The sequence below is a fragment of the Vipera berus genome (assembly GCF_964194415.1).
Source record: "Vipera berus genome assembly, chromosome: 4".
NCBI classification, from domain to species: domain Eukaryota; kingdom Metazoa; phylum Chordata; class Lepidosauria; order Squamata; family Viperidae; genus Vipera; species Vipera berus.
In genome coordinates, this window is record NC_138206.1 from 21,367,403 (window position 1) to 21,387,241 (window position 19,839).

At 39.0% G+C, this 19,839-nt stretch overlaps 3 protein-coding genes across 4 annotated transcripts; 2 read left to right on the forward strand and 1 right to left on the reverse strand.

Moving 5' to 3' along the window:
* The first annotated feature begins 333 nt into the window (after positions 1–333).
* On the forward strand, positions 334–4,854 carry SAP18 (Sin3A associated protein 18). The gene is made up of 4 exons (XM_081328057.1): positions 334–526; positions 2,042–2,151; positions 3,190–3,312; positions 4,316–4,854. The coding sequence occupies exons 1-4, from the start codon at positions 455–457 to the stop codon at positions 4,470–4,472; spliced, it is 462 nt and encodes a 153-aa protein (XP_081184183.1). The 5' UTR covers positions 334–454; the 3' UTR covers positions 4,473–4,854.
* Positions 4,855–6,415: 1,561 nt separating this feature from the next.
* SKA3 (spindle and kinetochore associated complex subunit 3) lies at positions 6,416–16,078 on the reverse strand. Its single transcript, XM_081326266.1, has 10 exons — positions 15,911–16,078; positions 13,635–13,763; positions 13,220–13,284; positions 12,542–12,707; positions 11,295–11,637; positions 9,086–9,150; positions 8,409–8,584; positions 8,032–8,226; positions 7,835–7,935; positions 6,416–6,837 (listed from the first exon to the last, which is right to left on the reverse strand). Exons 2-10 carry the CDS (start codon positions 13,735–13,737, stop codon positions 6,822–6,824), a joined length of 1,230 nt encoding a protein of 409 aa, XP_081182392.1. The 5' UTR covers positions 13,738–13,763; positions 15,911–16,078; the 3' UTR covers positions 6,416–6,821.
* Positions 16,079–16,171: 93 nt separating this feature from the next.
* On the forward strand, positions 16,172–19,074 carry MRPL57 (mitochondrial ribosomal protein L57). Of its 2 annotated transcripts, XM_081326921.1 has the most exons (3): positions 16,172–16,280; positions 18,019–18,058; positions 18,654–19,074. In XM_081326921.1, the coding sequence occupies exon 3, from the start codon at positions 18,656–18,658 to the stop codon at positions 18,968–18,970; it is 315 nt and encodes a 104-aa protein (XP_081183047.1). In that variant the 5' UTR covers positions 16,172–16,280; positions 18,019–18,058; positions 18,654–18,655; the 3' UTR covers positions 18,971–19,074. The 2 variants fall into 2 exon arrangements, with proteins under 2 accessions (XP_081183047.1, XP_081183048.1); XM_081326922.1 differs by lacking the exon at positions 18,019–18,058 and having other exon boundaries at positions 16,181–16,280.
* Positions 19,075–19,839: the final 765 nt, after the last annotated feature.

Consider the following 19,839-nt stretch of genomic DNA (forward strand, 5'->3'; position numbering starts at 1 on the left):
GACATACAGTATTGCAGGGGTCTTCAAACTTGGCCCTTTTATGACTTGTGGACTTCAACTCCCAGAATTCCTCAGCCAGCAAAGCTGGCTGAGGAATTCTGGGAGTTGAAGTCCACAAGTCATAAAAGGGCCAAGTTTGAAGACCCCTGCAGTATTGCAACCCTTCCCTCACGCCTCGCCTTAAAATTCGTCTCTATCAGCAGACCCGTATTGGCCATGTAGAAGGAACTGCCTTTTCACAACCTCTCGGGCACACCTAAGTATCGCGAGAGTCCGTCCCCCCCCCCCGCGGGGAAGCCCAGTAAAGCAACCCGACTTTGGTGGGCGCCGCCATCTTGTTTCGGCAGAGCTTGAGAAAGTGCTTCCGGGTGAGCTTGTCGGTCGGCGGTTGAAAAGCGGCGTGAAGTCCTGGCGCCTTAGTTTCGACGGGGGTTTCGGACGAAGAGCCGTCCCGATGGCGGTGGAGTCTCGCGTTACTCAGGAGGAGATTAAGAAAGAGCCCGAAAAGCCGATAGACCGCGAGAAGGTACAAAGGAGGAGTTGAAGGTGGCGGGGAGAAGCGGGGCCGGCTGGCTATCGCTTGGCTCGCCTTGATCGTGCTGTACTCAGGTTGGATGGCGAGCAAACCTCACGTTCGTCCTCACATTTAAAAATCTGATCAGTTGGAGACGAAGGGTAGCTGAACGTAGGAAAGCTCTCTGCAAAGCGAGGTGGAAACTTAATGCAATTTCAACGCTCTCGCTACTTTGCTTGTGCTTCCCTGCCGTTATGTCTACTGTGGGTCTACTGCAGCGTTTCCCAACCTTAGGAACTTGAAGATGCGTGGACTTCAACTCCCAGAATTCCCCAGCCAGCTATGCTGGCTGGGGAATTCTGGGAGTTGAAGTCCACGCATCTTCAAGTTCCTAAGGTTGGGAAACACTGGTCTACTGGGAACATTTGTGCCACAAACGAGCATAAATTAAATTTACACGGACTGGGTTTTGTATCTTCTACCAGGTTTGAAATGCGGTTGGCTGATTTTGGCTCTCGAGTTGCGTGAACATGGCAATGAAATGATAATTACTTATCAGCCTAGGTACTCACTCTCTGCTGCCAGGAGTGATCCTAAATATGCGTTCGTCATACTCAGCCTTAAAGTCTCATTCAAGTCAAGCTTTACTTCTAATGAGTTTCTGGGAATGGCCAAGCAGTTTTCTTGACAAAAATATGAGAATGGTTTGCAAATCCATATTTTGATTTCTCAATCCAACCTACATACTTGAGCTGTCTTGTTGGTTTTCCCATTTAAGCATCAATCATATATGACCTTACATAATTATATGCTTAAATGCCTAATGCATAAGTATCATTGGGCTTGGTAAATCTAGAAAGAGTTTGTGGTCTCTTTTTTGGACGGTGCAAATGAGAGTATGAGAAAGGCCTATGCACTAACTAACAAAACATTCTAAATATTTTAGCTAAGTGTATTTAAATTTAGAAGTACTGATATTTATATAGCTATATAGATAATTGACATAATAAGCCATCTTTATATGCAAATTCAGCATCTTGTTAAGCTGATTTAGATTAATAGAATACAGTATTCATGCCTAGCAATCAGTAAAGACTTCTGTCAAAATGGGCACAGTAGTTGAAGAATCATAAATATTATGGACTTATAAGACCTTGTGGTTGGAGATAATCTTTGTAGAAAGGTATAAACTTCTGTGATTGTTTTGAGCCAATTTTGAGTTGTTTATGGAAATATCAGACGTGTTTAAGGAAGGCAGTAGATTTTAAATTAAAGCATTCTAAGCTGCTGCATAGGCTGGAGAAGTATGCTAACTGTGAAGCTGGTAAGTTGGAGAAAAAACTGGATGTGGTGCAGGAAGGAAAACAAAATCACAAATTGCCGCCTCTTTTTTCACTAGTTGCTAACAGACTTTGAAAATTCTTCCGGATAGGATTTCTGTGTTATATGCATTATATTCTTTTTCTGTTTCTCAACAAAATTTATACATGGTATAAATACAGTTAAGACTGGCTGTTGGCTTTGCAGACTTGTCCCCTCTTGTTGAGAGTCTTCACCACGAACAATGGGCGTCATCACCGAATGGATGAATTTGCGCGAGGAAATGTACCTTCCAGTGAACTTCAGATCTACACATGGTGAGTTGTAGTTCTTCCCTATACAGGTACCATTTGCCTGTATCTCAACATTGCATTAAAAACACATGTAAAGTATCTTTTATGGTATGATAGCAGAAAGGGGTTGCTGCTTTTTCTAGTGTACAGAAGTTCTACTTCTGATAGATAAAAGGCAGAAAAATTGGGAAGTCTATTTTATAGCTTTCCTATTAATGGACAGTTTGTAGCAATGGAAATTGCACTCTAGTGAGTAAAACAGACATATTTGGGAGAAATGTGAACGTTGCCATGTTCACCAAAGAAAGAAGTCTGCCTAATTTGTTTGTAGAATTGCCTGTTGCTGATTTTTTACAAACATAATTGTTGATAGATATGTTGGTTAGGCTTCTAAAGACAGAACACCTGGATATGTATATTTTATTGCATATTCCTAAAAAAACAAAGCACCTGAAAATTAATCTGTGTGCCTGAGAGGAGAAAAAGATTATATGATTGCTAAATACATGTGGCTACTAGAGCAAGTAGGTGATTTGTATATAAAGGAGAAGACTTGAATGGAGCTGAACGTCTTAAAATAAGTGAGAAGTTTGAAGGATGTAAAGTAAGAGTGTATAGATATGATGGAAACAAGGATGGTTGGGAAAGGAAAATATATGGAGGGCTGTGGTGTTGAGGTAAGCTAAATTTATTTTATTCCTCCTTTAATTTCTTTTGCTTACTACTAATGAAAGACATTAATATGATAGATGTATGGATGGATTTCTACATGATTGCTTTGCAGAAAAAGAGTTAAGTGCTAATTAGAATCAAGACATAATGACTTGAGAAAATACAAACTATGTCCATGTTCTGTTGCTCACATAATTTGGGAAATCAGAGGAAGCTAATTTTGAAAAAGATGTTTACCACCAAAAGAAATTAAATATTTGTGAAGTGCTTAGTGGGAAAAATATTTGATGCAGTACTTTTCAGTTCTCTGGATTCTTAAGTTCTTATAATTAATACCATCAAGTAAGAATCTATATTAACTAAATTGACCTTGATTTTGTTTTCCTCCAGGATGGACGCAACTTTAAAAGAGCTGACCAGTTTAGTGAAGGAAGTCTATCCAGAAGCAAGAAAGAAGGGGACACATTTCAACTTTGCAATAGTTTATACAGATCTCAAAAGGCCTGGGTACAGGTAATACAGCTGATGGTAACAGAGAATCTACAGTGTTGTTAGTTGTTTGATAATTGTAGCATACAATATGGAACAAAAATTAATATAATGATGAATCTTGAACTTAGTGCTTATAAATTAAAGAGTCTTCTTATAGTGGTTAATTATATCCTTTTCCTATAAAATATATTTCTAAAGTTAGGCAGGTGCTAAATAAGTATATATCTCTGAATTGTAGCTGTCAATTATTTCAGGAGAAAGCAGCTGATTTCTTTCAAATGGAGAAAGTTATTTGATGCTAGGAAAAATAATTCCTCTCTAAAGAAATTGCAAAGAGCTTAAATTTGGTAGACAGAGATGAGTGTTTTAAGTTGCAAATTTCAGATTGCTAATTATGAGTAGGATTTTTGTACATTTAAATTAAAGAACATCTGTTCTTCCAGTGCAGTTGCTTACTTGTAGGGCAGCTTAGCATAATGTGAGTAATTGTTTATAGTATGATTTCTCAATGACATTTAAGCTATCATTCTCTTTGTGCTCATGCTAGACATTTTCTATAAATTTAAAGCATTAACTTTAAAATAATATGCATTTGTCTTGCATGCTTCCCAGTCTTTGTATTTGCAATGGGCCACAAACTCAAGGTTGTATTGAAACATTACAGATAGGCTTAACTAATACTAAAAAGGTTAGGTGAAGATAACACATGAAACAGTCTAGGATTATGGTTGAAAAGCTGCTGAGGTCAATAAGACACAAATCTAAACAGAAGAAAATGTTAACAGTTATGTATAACACACACAAAAATCAGCTGAAGAACACACACAAAAGGATATGTGGTTAATTCCAGTTTTCTGGCATATTATCTTCATGCCCAGGGTTCACAATAGATAGTACTAGGGCAAAGGAGGTAGAATATCTCACGTTGAGTTACATAATTATGTTCAACAAGTTTTTCCCATTTTGGTATTGAATAACTTGATTTCCTGGAGGAAAATAATGTCCCCTTTGTTTCTTTCTACAGGGTGAAGGAAATTGGTAGTACAATGTCAGGAAGAAAGGGCACAGATGATTCCATGACTTTGCAATCTCAGAAGTTCCAGATAGGGGACTACCTCGACATAGCAATTACTCCACCAAATCGAGCGCCACCTCCTTCTGGTCGTATGAGACCTTACTAATATTTTGCCGTACATCACTGCCATCTGTAGACCTTCATCGATTTGTTTCTGTATTATTGTACTGATTATTTTTTTTTAATATAAAGTGAGAATACTAGAACACTTAGTGATCTTAAGGGTTGATAATTGAATTATGTTATTGTACAAGGTGTGCCCTCAAGCTATTAGTTTCCTTTGCCAGTTTTTTTTTATAAAGTTGACCAAAACAACACCTATTCTCTGTATTTTTTTTAAAAAAAACTTGTTATGGAATAAAAATGCCATTACTAACTTGTTTGTGATTAAAGGAATGTGTATTTCATAAATATAATTTCATTGTAAAATGAACTAGAATATACATGGTGCTCATTCTTGCCTCAACAATACTGTAGTAAATAAATATATAAAGAAAAATATGGACTACGGTGTCATATTCCAAAAAAAGTTATCACATTGCTTTACTTTTCTGTCCGTAATTGCTTTTTCCCACCATGAATGCACCTGCCCCCACCTTTGTGTATTATTGTGCCAAACGAAAAAAAACCCTGGTAACTACAGTTGGTTTACCTATAGAAAGTAGTGGCATTCAGTGCCAAATTTTAAGTATTGGCAGACTAATTTCAGTGTTAATTTTGAGAAGGAGGAAGTTCAACTCTACCTCTTTTCCTTTTTTGAAACAAGGAAAAGAAGGAACTTTCTGTTGCTAGAAGACACATTTCCTTTTGTCAGCAGAGGAAGCAAGCAATGTAATTTCTGTAGCCAAAAAATCATTGCTGCTTATTCTGGAGGAGAAAAGCTGTTTTTTTAAATATGTGAATAGAAAGGCAACATTGAAAACTAAAGCACTATAAGAACAAAATGTTGCATAAGGAGAATAGAGAGAAAAGCTGTGGGGGAGGACTGGGAGAAAGGAAAACGGGGTGAAATAATGGAAACAAATGCAATCAGGGTGAATTAAGAAGGATGGGGAAAAAGAAAAACAACTATCCTTAGGTGGTCTTGAATCTTCAACAGCCTAAAAGGTAAAGGTAAAGGTTCCCCCGCACATGCGTGCTAGTCGTTTCCGACTCTAGGGGCCGGTGCTCATCTCCGTTTCAAAGCTGAAGAGCCAGCGCTTGTCCGAGGATGTCTCCGTGGTCATGACTAGACGCCAAAGGCGCACGGAACGCTGTTACCTTCCCACTGTAGTGGTCCCTATTTTTCTACTTGCATTTTTATGTGCTTTCGATCTGCTAGGTTGGCAGAAGCTGGGACGAGTAACAGGCGCTCACTGTTACGCGGTACTTGGGATTCGACCCGCCAAACTGCCGACCTTTCCAATTTTCCCCAATTCCTCCAATGTTATTCTTATCCCAATTTAACTTCCCCCCCCGACAACTGGAAAATGAGTTTCTCTGCTATTTCTGAGATTCCTAGCTTATCTGCCAAAAGTACAGTCTGCATCTCTGGAACGGCACATGTCATAATACCTCTTGCCAATCACATTAGCATCTCTATCTGAATGCGATGCTAATCTTCACTGTTGCATTTTTGACCTGTCTAGAAAATAGGTGAGGTGGTCTAAAAATGCATCTGTACTGAAAACTTGTTTCTAAAATGTTGAAACAATTCTAAATTTCTGATAGGACATTTTGACTGTAATCCTATTTTACTAGCAAGTCAAACATCTAATAGCATACATCATATTTTCTCTAATAATTTCACAGAAATGTTAAATCTATATATTTTCTAGAACTGATAAATACCGGTAGTTATTTTGTGTTAACTAGGCAAATGATTAAAAGCTATGTTTACTTACATAATATTTGATAAGAATTAAGTGTAGGTCTAGCAATTTAAAATATTCTGTTCTTTATTAGTAGCATTAAAATGCTAATATGCTTTATTCAGGTATTCACTGGTTCTACATCAAGGGTGCTATAATCTTTGGCTGAGAGATGTCCCATAAACCCCGGTTTTATTCATTTGAGGGCAGATAAAATACTGAACTCAGAGGGATAAAGCAGATACAGGTCGTCCTCAACTTAGAACCATTTGTTTAGTGATAGTTCAAAGATAACAACAGTATTGAAAAAAGTGACATGAACAGTTTTCACGTGACTGTTGCAGCATCTCTATGGTCACGTGATCCAAATTCAGGCACTTGGCAAGTGGCATGTACTTAAGACAGTTGCGTTGTCCTGGAGTCATGTGATCATTTATAACTGACAGCATATTTAGTTCTTTGTTGATTTTTACAGGAGTAAAAATGATTGAATAGTTTGAAATTAGAAGTTATAGTTTACAAAGTAGTTTTTTTTATTCCTGTTAAGTTTCCCAAAACCTCTTTAGATTGGTAGTCGAAGAAAAAATGCAGCTTTAGTCTTCATTTCATCCGTAGTATTTTCTGCAGATGTAATAATGAGGCACATTTATATTACAATCTTGTTTTATTAGCTTCAGCTATTAGTATACATGTTTCACTAGATACGAACATTTATTTTACAAGATTCTCAATTACGGAAATAGCATTTGATTTGTGATTTCACTTCCAGAGTTAGCTTTAATAGGAAACTGAAAAGCAGTATTGGCTAGAGTGGTAGGGCTTTATAAGCTGGCGTGGCCTGATGGGGAGTTAACTTAGGGTTTTAATATTTGTATATTTTTACTGTTTTACTTGGGCAATAATTTAATTTTTTCTTAACTTTTGTATTTTTGTATTTTTATTATATGCCCTGTTCACCGCCCTGAGTCCTTCGGGAGAAGGGCGGTATAAAAATTTAATAAACTATAAACTATATCCAAAGCATTTGAGAAGGATGAGTATTTTGATTCCTTCATAATAGGACTCTCTCCCCAGGAAATAACTAGCATCTTTATTCAATTGACAAATAATGTTGGGAGATCTTAAGCCACAAATTGATTTCCTGACAACAATGATTAGCATCAGGAAAGTGTGAAAATGGTTTGTTTAGAGAAATCATACTAAGTGGATCATTATAGGTAGTTAAAAGACAAAATATTCAGTAAGACAGCTCATTAAAAATAGAATATATTATTCTTGGTTATCGTGTAAAAAAAATAGCACTTGGGTTAACTTGTTTACAAGAAACAATATCTCTTACGTTTTGTGTGAACCAGCCAAACTAAATACTGTATATAAGGATAGAGTACTAATACTATCAATGTTCATCTTTTTTTCCCTGCCAAGATGGAATAAAAATTATTTGGGGGGAAGGAAAGGGTGGCAGAAAAGTATCAGGATAGCAAAGATTTTGATTGGCCACTGTTTAAGACAAAGATAAAAAATCTCAATTGCACGAAAGTGCAAAAAACTCAACTTTCAAAAACTCTGATTTCATTCACAAAATACAAGGGAAATGTACTTTTTGCTCAAATCTTACCTGTTTTCTTTGTTATCAGTACAAACCGAAGCATTTCCTTCTTTAGTTCCTTTCTCAACTGATCTGGGTACTTCTATATTTGGATTGTACTGGGATAAAATCTAAAAAAGTTTAAACAAGAGAGTTTGAAAAATGGATGTTTCCAATTTTGCTGATAAAATGATAACTTTAGTGCAAATTAATTTTGCACGTCAAACCTGCAAAAGATTCTTTGGAATCACAGTTATTTCGGGCGGTGGTAATGGTGAACTGAAGAGGTCCTCATATACTGACTTTGCTGGAGAAGTGGGTTCTCCAATATATTCCAGATATTTGTCTGAATCCAGGACAGGTCGAACACTGTCTTTTATAATAAGATCATTATCTGGCACTATCTTAGTGGCACTTACATGCTAAGGAAAGAAAAAAACAGTGTTGAAATTTTGAAACATAGTTATATTTTTCAGCACGTATTAACCAACTAAATCAAGCATTTATTGAGATATTATTCTTGAGGCATACTATGGATTCAATATGTGACAGACATTTTAATAAGAGATTCCTAAAATTTGCCAGTCTGTTGCTCAATGCTTACCATAGGTTGTATTTGCTGAGATTTTGCATCAAGTGGAAGTATTTCTGTGGTGTGTTTAGGAACATCCAAATGATTACTTTCTGGAGACTCTGATAAAACAGTGGTCTTTCTGTGAGGAATTTTCACTCCAGGTGTGCAGAACTCAGGTGTAGCAGGTGAAGCCAAAGAATCATCATCTGAAAACATTTGATTTATTCACACTGAAAATGTTAAATTATGCAAAAATGGATCAAAGGATTGATTTAAGAAATATGCTTCATGAAAACAGAAGACTCATTCAGCAGTATCAGAAGAGAGCAGAGGACAGTTTAATGTGCCCCCCCCTCCCGCTCTCTTCTGCCATTTTTGCAAATTTGAGATTTCTGATTGTTCCTTTTTCCCTCTCTCATCTATAACCTATTTGGAGATATCTGGGTGGGGTGGATAGGGAAAATGTCCCTGAATACTACTGGCAATGCTATAGGAAGAGTTCTGAGTTTTGATTTGTGGGCTCAGCAGAAGCAAGTCCAGAAACTACAAGATTTTCCTTCACAACAAGGGGTTATTCATCAAATCCCAAATGTTAGATGAAATACATTAAGGCAGTTTTTCAACCTTGACATTCTCAAGTTGATTCCCAAGACTTCACTTAGGAATACGAAATATCCCGGAAGTTATTTGACCTACATAAGACTTACCATATGCTTCATTTGATTGCCTGAGCGCTACCACATTCTGATTCGATTCCATCGTCCCTGCTGATCTGGTCAAGTTATTAGCAAAAGACAAAAATGTTATTTAAATAAAAGTACAACTAATCTTATACATGACACCATACAAGTCTTCTATTTACTGAAACTGCTGATGTGAATTAATACATTTTTGCAAATATGTATTTTCTCATAATTATTGGAAGAATAAAATTAATGGTTGTAAGAATAGAAAGATATGTATACAGTAGAACATGCAATGATATTAGTGTAAACTAGATTTAGATATATTTCCTTTTCCTTCATGTTTTTCTTTGCTTTATTATTTCTTATTCCTTTTCTATGCTTTGCATAATGTTATCTCCAAAGGAACAGCAAAATGGGAACAAATGTTACCTATGTCATTACTGACTTTATTTCTTATTCACTTTTCTAAATCTAATCTAATATCTTAAAATAATAAAAAAAAATCTCATCTACTTTTCTTCCCATTTTTGATATTTACTTTAAGTTAAATTATAGATTGTGAGTCCTCTTGTACTTTATAAAATTATATAAAGGTTTGATGACCTAAACATACAGGGTAGGGTTGGGCAACCTCTTTTGTGGTGTACAGCAACCAATTTGGGGATAGTGATGGATGAGTGAGCTAATGCTAATGCTCACTAGATGGGGTATATCACATGTGACCAGCACAAGGATTTTCCAATCCCTCTCTTTGTCATTATACTTTATACCAGGGGTGTCAAACTCAATTTCATTGAGGGCCGCATCAGCATTGCGGTTGCCCTCAGGGGGCCGGGTGGGTATGGTCAGGGTGGGCGTGGCCTACTGGGTGGGCGTGGCTAGAGTGCATATGGCCTACTGGGTGGGCATGGCCAGCTCTACAGTACATAATTTGTATCAAGGGTGCCTATGGGGGCCTGGGCAGGAGTGGGACAGATCTGAGGGTCTCTGGCAGGAGGAGGGTCTCTGGGCCAGGGCCAAGGCAGTGGGGGCCGTTCCCTCACTGTTTCCAGGATGGTTTCGCGGGCCACAAGAAACCACTTTGCGGGCCGGATTTGGCCCCCGGGCCTTGTGTTTGACATGTCTGCTTTATACTAACTTATGAGTTACACTACTGGTTCCTCATTTTCCATCAAAATGATAGGAAACTGCACCATACTAGTTTCAGCAGCTTGCTACTGACATTCAGCAGCATAATTGTTGAGAGCCTAAAGAACACAATTCTTGCCATTATGAGCTATCAGCTTCAACCAGCATGACCAACAGTCAAGAGAAGTAGATGTCTTCTCCTGTGATGCTTTGCAACAAATATATCAACCCTTTCTCAACTATATTCAGAGACGGCTCATTTTTTATTCCCAGTGGGCTTATGCTTCCCTACAAGGCCATGGCTTGCAAGCTAGGGCTTTTTCCAGGCTTTCAGCTCTTCTTTGAACAGCAGGTAAGGAGCTGGAGGCTTAGGCCAAGAAGCCCCTTGCAACATAATGGTCAATTTTACTACAGAAAGCTTTGCTCACATCACAACAGCTTTGTTGTTGTTACTTCATAGCTGGTTTACTGTAACTGATCAACCTAGGGCTGCCATAGAAGACGTTTTGGAAATTGCAAGATGATTGAGCATGCAGGACCCAAATTGTTCTGGTCCACTCATGTAATATTACATTACTTTTTTGGGAACTGCTTAGCTTCCAAGTACACCTCAGGGTGCTAATTATTACTTTTAAAGTCCAATATGGCTTAAGGCTTGTACATATACAAGACTGCCTTCTCTAAGTTGAATTTGCTCATTGTGTGAGATATAGAAGGGAGTGCTGCTTAAAGAGATCCTATGCTTGAATTTTTCAGGGATGTTCTACCTCAGAGGCCATCCCGCCCTATTAGTTTTGGAGAACCATGAAAATATGACTCTTCAGAAAGCTATTTGGACATGTTTGAACATTTCAATACATGATTCTGCAGCAAGATACATCATGGCCTTCTTGTTTATGCTACTGTCTTTTTATATTTCAGTATTATGTTATTACTTGAAAGCTGCTTGGAATCTTTAGAAATGGGGCAGCAGAAATGATATACTTATGCATGTAAGAAGATAACATCAAAATATTACTCTTATTACTTCAGACATAAAAATACAAAATTACGGAATAATAATAGTTATATTTTTGTAGTGACTTCCAGGGATACTACTTACCTATTTTTTTTTGCTTTATTAAGTAAGAAGATTGTTTGGTCTTCCATTAAATTTGTGGTTTCATCATTTACAGACAGATCACGCCCGTGGATTTTGAAATATTCTATTTTGGGTGACAAATATTCAGATTTATCGACTTTCACATCTTCCTTCTGGCTATGTGGCATGTGTACTGTATCTGAAGTACTTGGAAGGGCATATTTTGAAAGCCCAAAATCTGAAAGCTGAGGAGTTTTCGGAGGACTATGAGATCCAGATGACTTTTGAGGAAAATCAAGAGGTTTTGGCTCTATTTGATCAGATATAGCAGATTCAGCGTTGGTTTCATCTTCAACCTTTATTGCTTTAAGAACAGAATTGTCTCAATCCGGTGATAAGGCATACCAAAAGTCAAGGAATACATCACAAATGTGGATTTTCTGTACAAATCGTGCCCTTCTATCATTACCATTGCTTGCACTATAACCAAGGTTTCACCACTAAATCAAGCATTTTAACCATGCTTTTTGAATAAGCAATAATGACCTCTATATAAAAATAAGAGATGAATAATTCTAAAGCCAAAGTGTGTTATGTCTTGGCAATGTATATATTTAAAGAGTTTAGGAGGATCATTTTTTAAATCATTAAATTTTAAATCACTTTTAAACAAATACTTATTTTGAATGCATTTACAATATAATCACAAAGCTTTTAATCTAGAGGTTCCGTGTTTAATATTATGATGTATGTCCTCTACTTAGTTATAAGAGAATAAAAAATTCCATACTACTACTACTATTGCAAATGCTCCATCATATCCCCACCCTATAGATGAAGTGGAGATGGAAAATCTTGCTAATCTGAATTGGTTTAAATAATTATGGGTTATACCAGTGTGAACATGCATCCTCAAATGCCATGGAAGGAAACACAATGGGAATAATTAGAAGCTATGTATAGATGAGCTTATTTTACAGAACAGAGGCCAGTAAATTTTGTATCTTAGGAAAACTGGCAAAAAATTAAAATAAATCGAGGCATAGTTTTTAGTATATATGCATATTATAGAAATTTTTAAACTTTTGACTTAAGCAGTGCCAAACCTGGCAGCAATGTTAAGATCAGACGTTTAAAGCTATAGAAGATGAAGTGTAATATTAGGCATTGCCAAGTTGAAGTGTCTATTCTTTTTAATATTAGCAATGCACACAGAAATAAACTGTGCAGTATATTAAAACACCAAATTTTCTAGGGGAAAAAATTACCTTCATTCAGGCCAATAAATGTCTTGTAACCATATTTCTGAAACAGATCTCTTATTTTTCCAATATTTGTTGCATTTTTCTTCATCAGAACTTTGCTGGCCTTTATGAAGTCGTATGTGGCATCTCTTTCTGAAGAACTTGTATGTAGAATATTATCAGCATCAGCCTATGGTTTGTTTTTGTTTGAGTTAGAAAGGATCATTATAAAGTAATAAACAGTAATAGTGTGTGTATGTATTAGCAAGTTACATGTCAGGTTTAGCACAAAAGCTGTTTATTACATAGAAGCAGCAACAAGGTTCCTTTCCTATGTTTTTCATTTCAATAAAAACATAGTTTATTTTAGAACATGTCTAATTATGACTTCATGCTATCCAAATGACTTGTGTTTTTAAATAAGGCTATCATCTCCTAATAGAAGATCTTAGGATTGGTGGGTTCTTTGGAAATATTACAAATTTACCATGGAAAGTTTCAGGAGGCATGGTATAGAAGAAATCAGGTTTTCTATCTCAGGGAATATGAAATACTATCACAGGATACTACCTAACACAGAGAAGCCAATTTTCACACATACCGATCTCCCACTAAATCAGACTTTAACACATTTAAAAACTATGAAGTCCTAGAGAAACAATTTGAAAGTGAAGAGAATAAAGAGAAGCAGGCCATATCTACCTTTAGTATTCTGACTTCAGAGTAGAGTTCATGTAGATATCTCATTGGAGAATCATCTTCAAATTCTTCAAAACATTTGAAAATAAATAATCACAACCAAAATCTTTAGAAAAAGAATGTACAACACTATACATCAATGTTTGTTATTTAAAAGGTGAGATGTTCTAGCAATATCAGAAAATATCATGGTCATTGGTTGGGAGTCCTAGGAACATCAGAGCTTCAGAAATGAACCAATTAAATGTATAATTCTTCTGAACTGAACTGAATCAGAAACACGTTTTAGTTAATATCCCAAATGCAGAATGACAGTGTCCGAATTTACATTCTGTGTTGTTTAAGCCAAAATCAGGTTGTTTGGTTTTGTCTTAGTGTAAGCTTTCTGAAGCAAAGCAATTATTTACTGCACTCTCACCTTCATCTTCTTCAAGTAAAATTTGCTTAAATTGCTCAGCCTGCTTCTCCAAAGTGACTGCCAAAGTTCGCAGTTTGTTGAAGAACGTTCCTGATACATCCATACTGAAGAAAAGCTAATAGCTCATTCCTAAGATGAATTTCAGAAAGAATATGAAAGTTTTCAACTTTTCATGAATGAACACATTAAAAGATTGCTAAAAATATATTATAGCTTAGAAATAATTGAAAGTCTTTCCATACATGCAGATTTATATAAAAGGGCGAGGTTGATCTAGTAGAACATATATTTATCTAATTCTAGGTATTTTCCCTCTATATTGCATTTCTATGTGGAAAATGCTGTTTTCCTCCCAAGCCTTAAACCAGGGGTGTCAAACTGCCGGCCCACAGGCTGGATGTCTCATGCCAAAACTGCGCCTACCCCATTGCCAGCAATGGAAAAAAATATCACCATACGTCACAACATATCATGTGATGTTGCAAATTTGACACCCGTGCCTTAAACAAATGACTATGTATTCAGAAAAAATTAAAGGGCTTTCCCACAAAGCAACAGTATTAGGTTTGACTGTTCTGATGTGCTCTACATAGGGCTGCCCTTGAAAAACCACTCAGAAGCTTCACCTGGTCTACAATACAGCAGTGCAGGCAGTGAAATGTACTGGTTGCCGGTTGGCATCTGGGTGCAATTCAGGATGAAGGTTATTGCCTATAAAGTCTTACCTCGTATCGTTAGGATATTTGAGGGATCACCTGATTCCTGTCGTTTCTGACTGACCAGTATGTAGCAGCAGAGTTGGAGAGCTCTGGGTTCCTTTGATTAAACTGTGTCATCTATAAGAATCCCAAAAGTGTGCCTTCTATGTTAGGGGTCTCCAACCCCCAGTCCACGGACCAGCACTGGTCCGTAGCATGCCAGTAAGCAGGCTGCACAAACAACCAAAACTCCATCCTTGGGATGCAGGCAGCATTCAAAACCACACCCCCTCTAGTCCGCAGAAAAACCTTTCTCCATGGCACTGGTCCCTGGTGCCCCAAAGGTTGGGGACCTCTGTTCTATGTCATGGCGCCTGTCCTCTGGAATGAAATCCCCCTGAAATCCATGTCACTCCCACCCTGGTGTTCCATAAAGCCTTCAAGACCTAATTGTTCTCCCAGGCATTGGAGTGATGCAGGTGGGGCTCTTTTGGGTGTGTCTCTTTATATTTTTTTTATCTGTACATTCTGTCTTCATCCCACCTTGGTTTCATTTGTATGAGCATTTATGTCATTATTTGCAAATGGCCTGGAATTACCTGGTGTCTAAACTGAATTAAACGTTACAATTGTAACAGAAAATGAAACGGTACTGCATACATCTCCAGACACTGCCTTTCTCCATCTGTAAAGGTTTCCCCGCACATGCGTGCTAATCGTTTCCGACTCTAGGGGCCGGCGCTCATCTCTGTTTCAAAGCTGAAGAGCCAGCGCTTGTCCGAGGACGTCTCCGTGGTCATGTGGTCGGCATGACTAGACGCCAAAGGCGCACGGAACGCCGTTACCTTCCCACTGTAGTGGTCCCTATTTTTCTACTTGCATTTTAACGTGCTTTCGAGCTGCTGGGTTGGCCGAAGCTGGGACGAGTAACAGGCGCTCACTCTGTTACGTGGCACTCGGGATTTGACCCACCGAACTGCTGACCTTCTGATCAACAAGCTCAGCGTCCTAACCCACTGAGCCACCTTGTCTCCATCTGTACATTGCAACCATGCCAATTTTTAACACATGCACAAGTATTGTACCTGTTCTGGGGAAGAAAATATTTTATCTAATCTCGCTGGCAATTAATCCACGGTGCCCTTCAAGTCTATCTAAAGCAAGGATAGGCAACCTTGGCTCTTTCATGACTCGTGGACTTCAACTCCCAGAATTCCCGAGCCAGCTGGCTCAGGAATTCTGGGAGTTGAAGTCCACGAGTCATAAAAGAGCCAAGGTTGCCTACCCCTGATCTAAAGACTCCATTTGTCCTTCAGGAGACAAGAGGGGCGTTTAACAAGGACTGCAGGAAATCAGTTTTCGGGAGGCTGAAAAGCTTTCGACCGTCAGAAAAGTCTCGCCTCCCGCCTCCTCGTCTAAGCCAGGGGTCTTCAAACTTGGCCCTTTTATGACTTGTGGACTTCAACTCCCAGAATTCCTCAGCCAGCATACGCTGGCTGAGGAATTCTGGGAGTTGAAGTCCACAAGTCATAAAAGGGCCAAGTTTGAAGACCCTTGGTCTAAACCTTCCCTGAATACCTCCGATCATTGGCAGAAGCCGCAGAGATGCGGGACAAAGGCGCCTTCGTATCTCGCCCAGACTGCGATCACCACTAGGCCTCAGACCGCAGCTGGTCTCTTCTTTCCCTTCGCGGCGTTTTGAATTTCCCGGGACGGCGGCAGCCGATTGGCCTTCTTTATTGGAACCCCGTGATGCAGCCGGGCGTCAATTGGTCAGTCCTCATTTACCAGCCTTTTTTTTACGACGCGCCCTCTGCTTCAGTGCTCTCGCGAGAGGCGAGACTCGAGGTTCGTTCAGCGCAGCCGCCTTCGGAGCGCCATTTGGCTCGATCCGGATCGCTCGGGGTGGAAAGGAGGCAACGAGGCCCGGTGACTTGGGAAGATCCCGGTGAGTAGTGTGACCTTGAGGCGGCAAAGGAACGTGCGGCGGCCCATTGCCTCGTTAGACGAGGGCGATCCTGCATGTCAGTAGTAAGAACCATTGTGGGTGCCTGGCCGATTGAGGTCGCAGCCGGCCATTTGCAGCTGCGAGAGTGTTTTCTGCAAAAGCTTTCAGGTGGTCTTCAACGCCAGCCCGGTGCAAGTTGAGAGGGGACTGAAGCAGTTCTTCTCAACCTTCGCTACTTAAAGATAGGCGAAATTCCCCAGCCTGAATTTGCCAAGGTCGGGGAGAAAAAAAAAGTGCACTACAGCACGAATTCTATTTATACCCTGGTTTTATTTGGGTTTCCCCACTAGAGTGGGGAGGCGTAGTTGGAAGGAACCTTGGAGGTCGTCTAGTCCAACCCCCTGCTCAAGCAGGAGACTCCGTATCCCAGGGGTCTTCAAACTTGGCCCTTTTATGACTTGTGGACTTTAACTCCCAGAATTCCTCAGCCAGCTTTGCTGGCTGAGGAATTCTGGGAGTTGAAGTCCACAAGTCATAAAAGGGCCAAGTTTGAAGACCCCTGCGTATCCTATATCAAGTCCAGTCTCTTTTTAAACGCCTCCAGCGATGGGGCACCCACAACCTCTAGCGGCAAGCCATTTCACTGGTTAATTCTTTTCAGTATCGGGAAATTTTTCCTTGGTTCTAGGTTGCTTCTCTCCTTGACTAATTTCCATCCGTTGCTTCTCGTCTTGCCTTCAGGTGCTTTGGGACATAGGTTGACGGCCGCCCCCCCCACTTCTTTCTAGCAGCCCTAGATATGGGAACACTGCTATCATGTTACTCCTCGTTGTTTCCATAGACTAGCCCAGGGGTAGGCAACCTCGTGGACTTCAACTCCCAGAATTCTGGGAGTTGAAGTCCGCGAGTCATAAAAGAGCCAAGGTTGCCTACCCCTGGACTAGCCATACCCAATTCCTGCAACTGTTCTTCATATGTTTTAGCCTCTAGGCCGCTAATCATCTTTGTTGCTCTTCTCAAAGTCTCAACTTTTTAAATAATGTGGTGACCAAAACTCGAGGCAGTATTCCAGTTGTGTCTTACTATGGCTTCATAAAGCAGTACCGATATTTTACACGAGGGGGTCTTCAAACTTGGTCCTTTTCTGACTTGTGGACTTCAACTCCCAGAATTCCTCATGCCTGGCTGAGGAATTCTGGGAGTTGAAGTCCACAAGTCAGAAAAGGACCAAGTTTGAAGACCCCTGCTTTACGTGATCTTGATTCTATCCCTGTTAATGCAGCCTAGGATTGCACTGGCTTTTTAGGCTGCTGCCGCATATTACTAGCTGATATTTAAGTGATTGTCCACTAGGACTCCCTAGATCCCTCTCATGGTTACTGCTATTGAGCCAGGTTTCACCTAATCTGTATACTGTAATTCCAGTGGTATTTATTGCAATGCAAATTGCAAAATATTAATCCAAATAATTAAAATACCTGTATTTTTCACACCAGTATCCCAATTAGCATTAGTGTGCAAATTTCTTTTAAGATGCCATCCCTACTACTTTTAATTTCATGAAAGCATTTGATCTAGTTTTCCTTTCTTTCAAGGACTCCTTTAGATTGAGTATTGATACAGAGAAGAGATAATGGTTCATTAAAAAAACTTGAAAAAGTGCGCTTTTGATTTCTCCCCCTTTTAACTCTCTTGAAAAAAAATTGAAAATATTTCATTTGTTTTTATGTCCTTCCAGAATCCAGCAAAAACCTTGATATTCCAAAAGACCTTTGGAGGTGAGCTATGGAGCCACCAATGCCTACATTAATCTAATACATCAGACATGTCAAACACAAGGCCCGGGGGCCGAATCCGGCCCGCGAAGTGGTTTCATGTGGCCCGCGAAGCCATCCTGGAAACAGTGAGGGAACGGCCCCCACTGCCTTGGCCCTGGCCCAGAGACCCTCTTTCTGCCAGAGACCCTCAGATCTGTCCCACTCCTGCCCAGGCCCCCATAGGCACCCTTGATATGAATTATGTAGAGCTGGCCATGCCAACCCAGTAGGCCATATGCACTCTAGCCATGCCCACCCAGTAGGCCACGCCCACCCTGGCCATACCCACCCGGCCCCCTGAGGGCAACCGCAATGCTGATGCGGCCCTCAATGAAATTGAGTTTGACACCCCTGTAATACATTATTAGGGATTTGTATTATGTTAATTCTTAATTTCTGTAAATGATGAATCTCTCCAAATTGACGGCACAAATTACTTGAATGGAACTTATAAAAATTATTTCTGTTCTTTGCTAATGTAAGTCAAATACACTGACTTAGAATGTTTACCCACTTAATATTTCAAATAGTTAACATTTCATATTTGTTTTTACAGGGATGTTTCTTACTCGAGTACTATTTCGAAACAGAATTCCTGGAAAACAATGGATTGGTAAACATAGACGGCCAAGATTCGTTACACCTTTAATGAAGGCAAATATGATTAGGAGACTTGAAATTGAAGCTGAAAATGAATATTGGCTAAGTTGTTCATATATGACAAAAGAGCAGGAGTATCGCCACGATGAAGAAAATGTATTTGCATTAAAGCAGCAAAGAATAGCTGAACAGAAAGCAAAGTTTCCTGAACACAAGTATGCTTCAGAATATCTGAAACACCTTAACGTGACCAAGAGATGGGCGGATTCCTGATATGTGTCCTTTGCCATTCTAATGGATTTTATGGATTCAGTGGGCTTGCTTTTGGGGACAATGAAACAGTGCCACAAAGTCAATAAATATATTCTTATTTTCAATCAGCTATTGGCTTCATTAATACATAAGCTTTTACTAAATTATGCATGCTTTTTTTCTTTTCAGAGTTTAGTACTATTGTTATAAAAAGGATTTGACCTCTTTTTCTTAAGAAGAATATTAGTGATGCATTAACCCACCCATATGTTTAACATACCTATTCAATTTTTTTTAGAAATCCATAAAAGCTGGCGCTGCCTACTCCTATTTCCCATCCCTCTATCCCCTGGAAAATAAACCATGTATCTACCTTTGCATTCAGAGGCAAACCCCACAAAAACTTTAATATGTTCTCAGCAAAGAGAACATTCCCACTTCATTCATTTTACAGTATATAGCAATGGTTCTCAATCTGTGATGTTATCACAGAGGGTCTGCGAAAACTTCAAGAAATGTTATGATTTAACTTAAATTTTGAGGGTCTGTGGCCACAAAAGGTATTTAAAGAGGGTGTGGGATGAAGAACCATTGGTATAAAATCAAGCTTGCGGTTTGGAAGAAATTTTGATTTAGGATAGTCACCCGATTGAAAGAGTTTTTAATGGATGGCTCAAGCAAGTGTAGATAGTTGCCAGTGGTACAGGCTCAGTTAACATCTTATTTAGAGTATGTTAAAGCTGCCCTTGAAATGTGTTAAGGATAGAAAAGACACCAAATAATTTTAAGATTTTAATCAACAATTAATGAGTGTTGTCTTAATTGAATTAAGAAGTGGAAGAGATTTGCTTTTAAGAATCCCCAGTGCTAAAATGGCTGAGACATTTTCC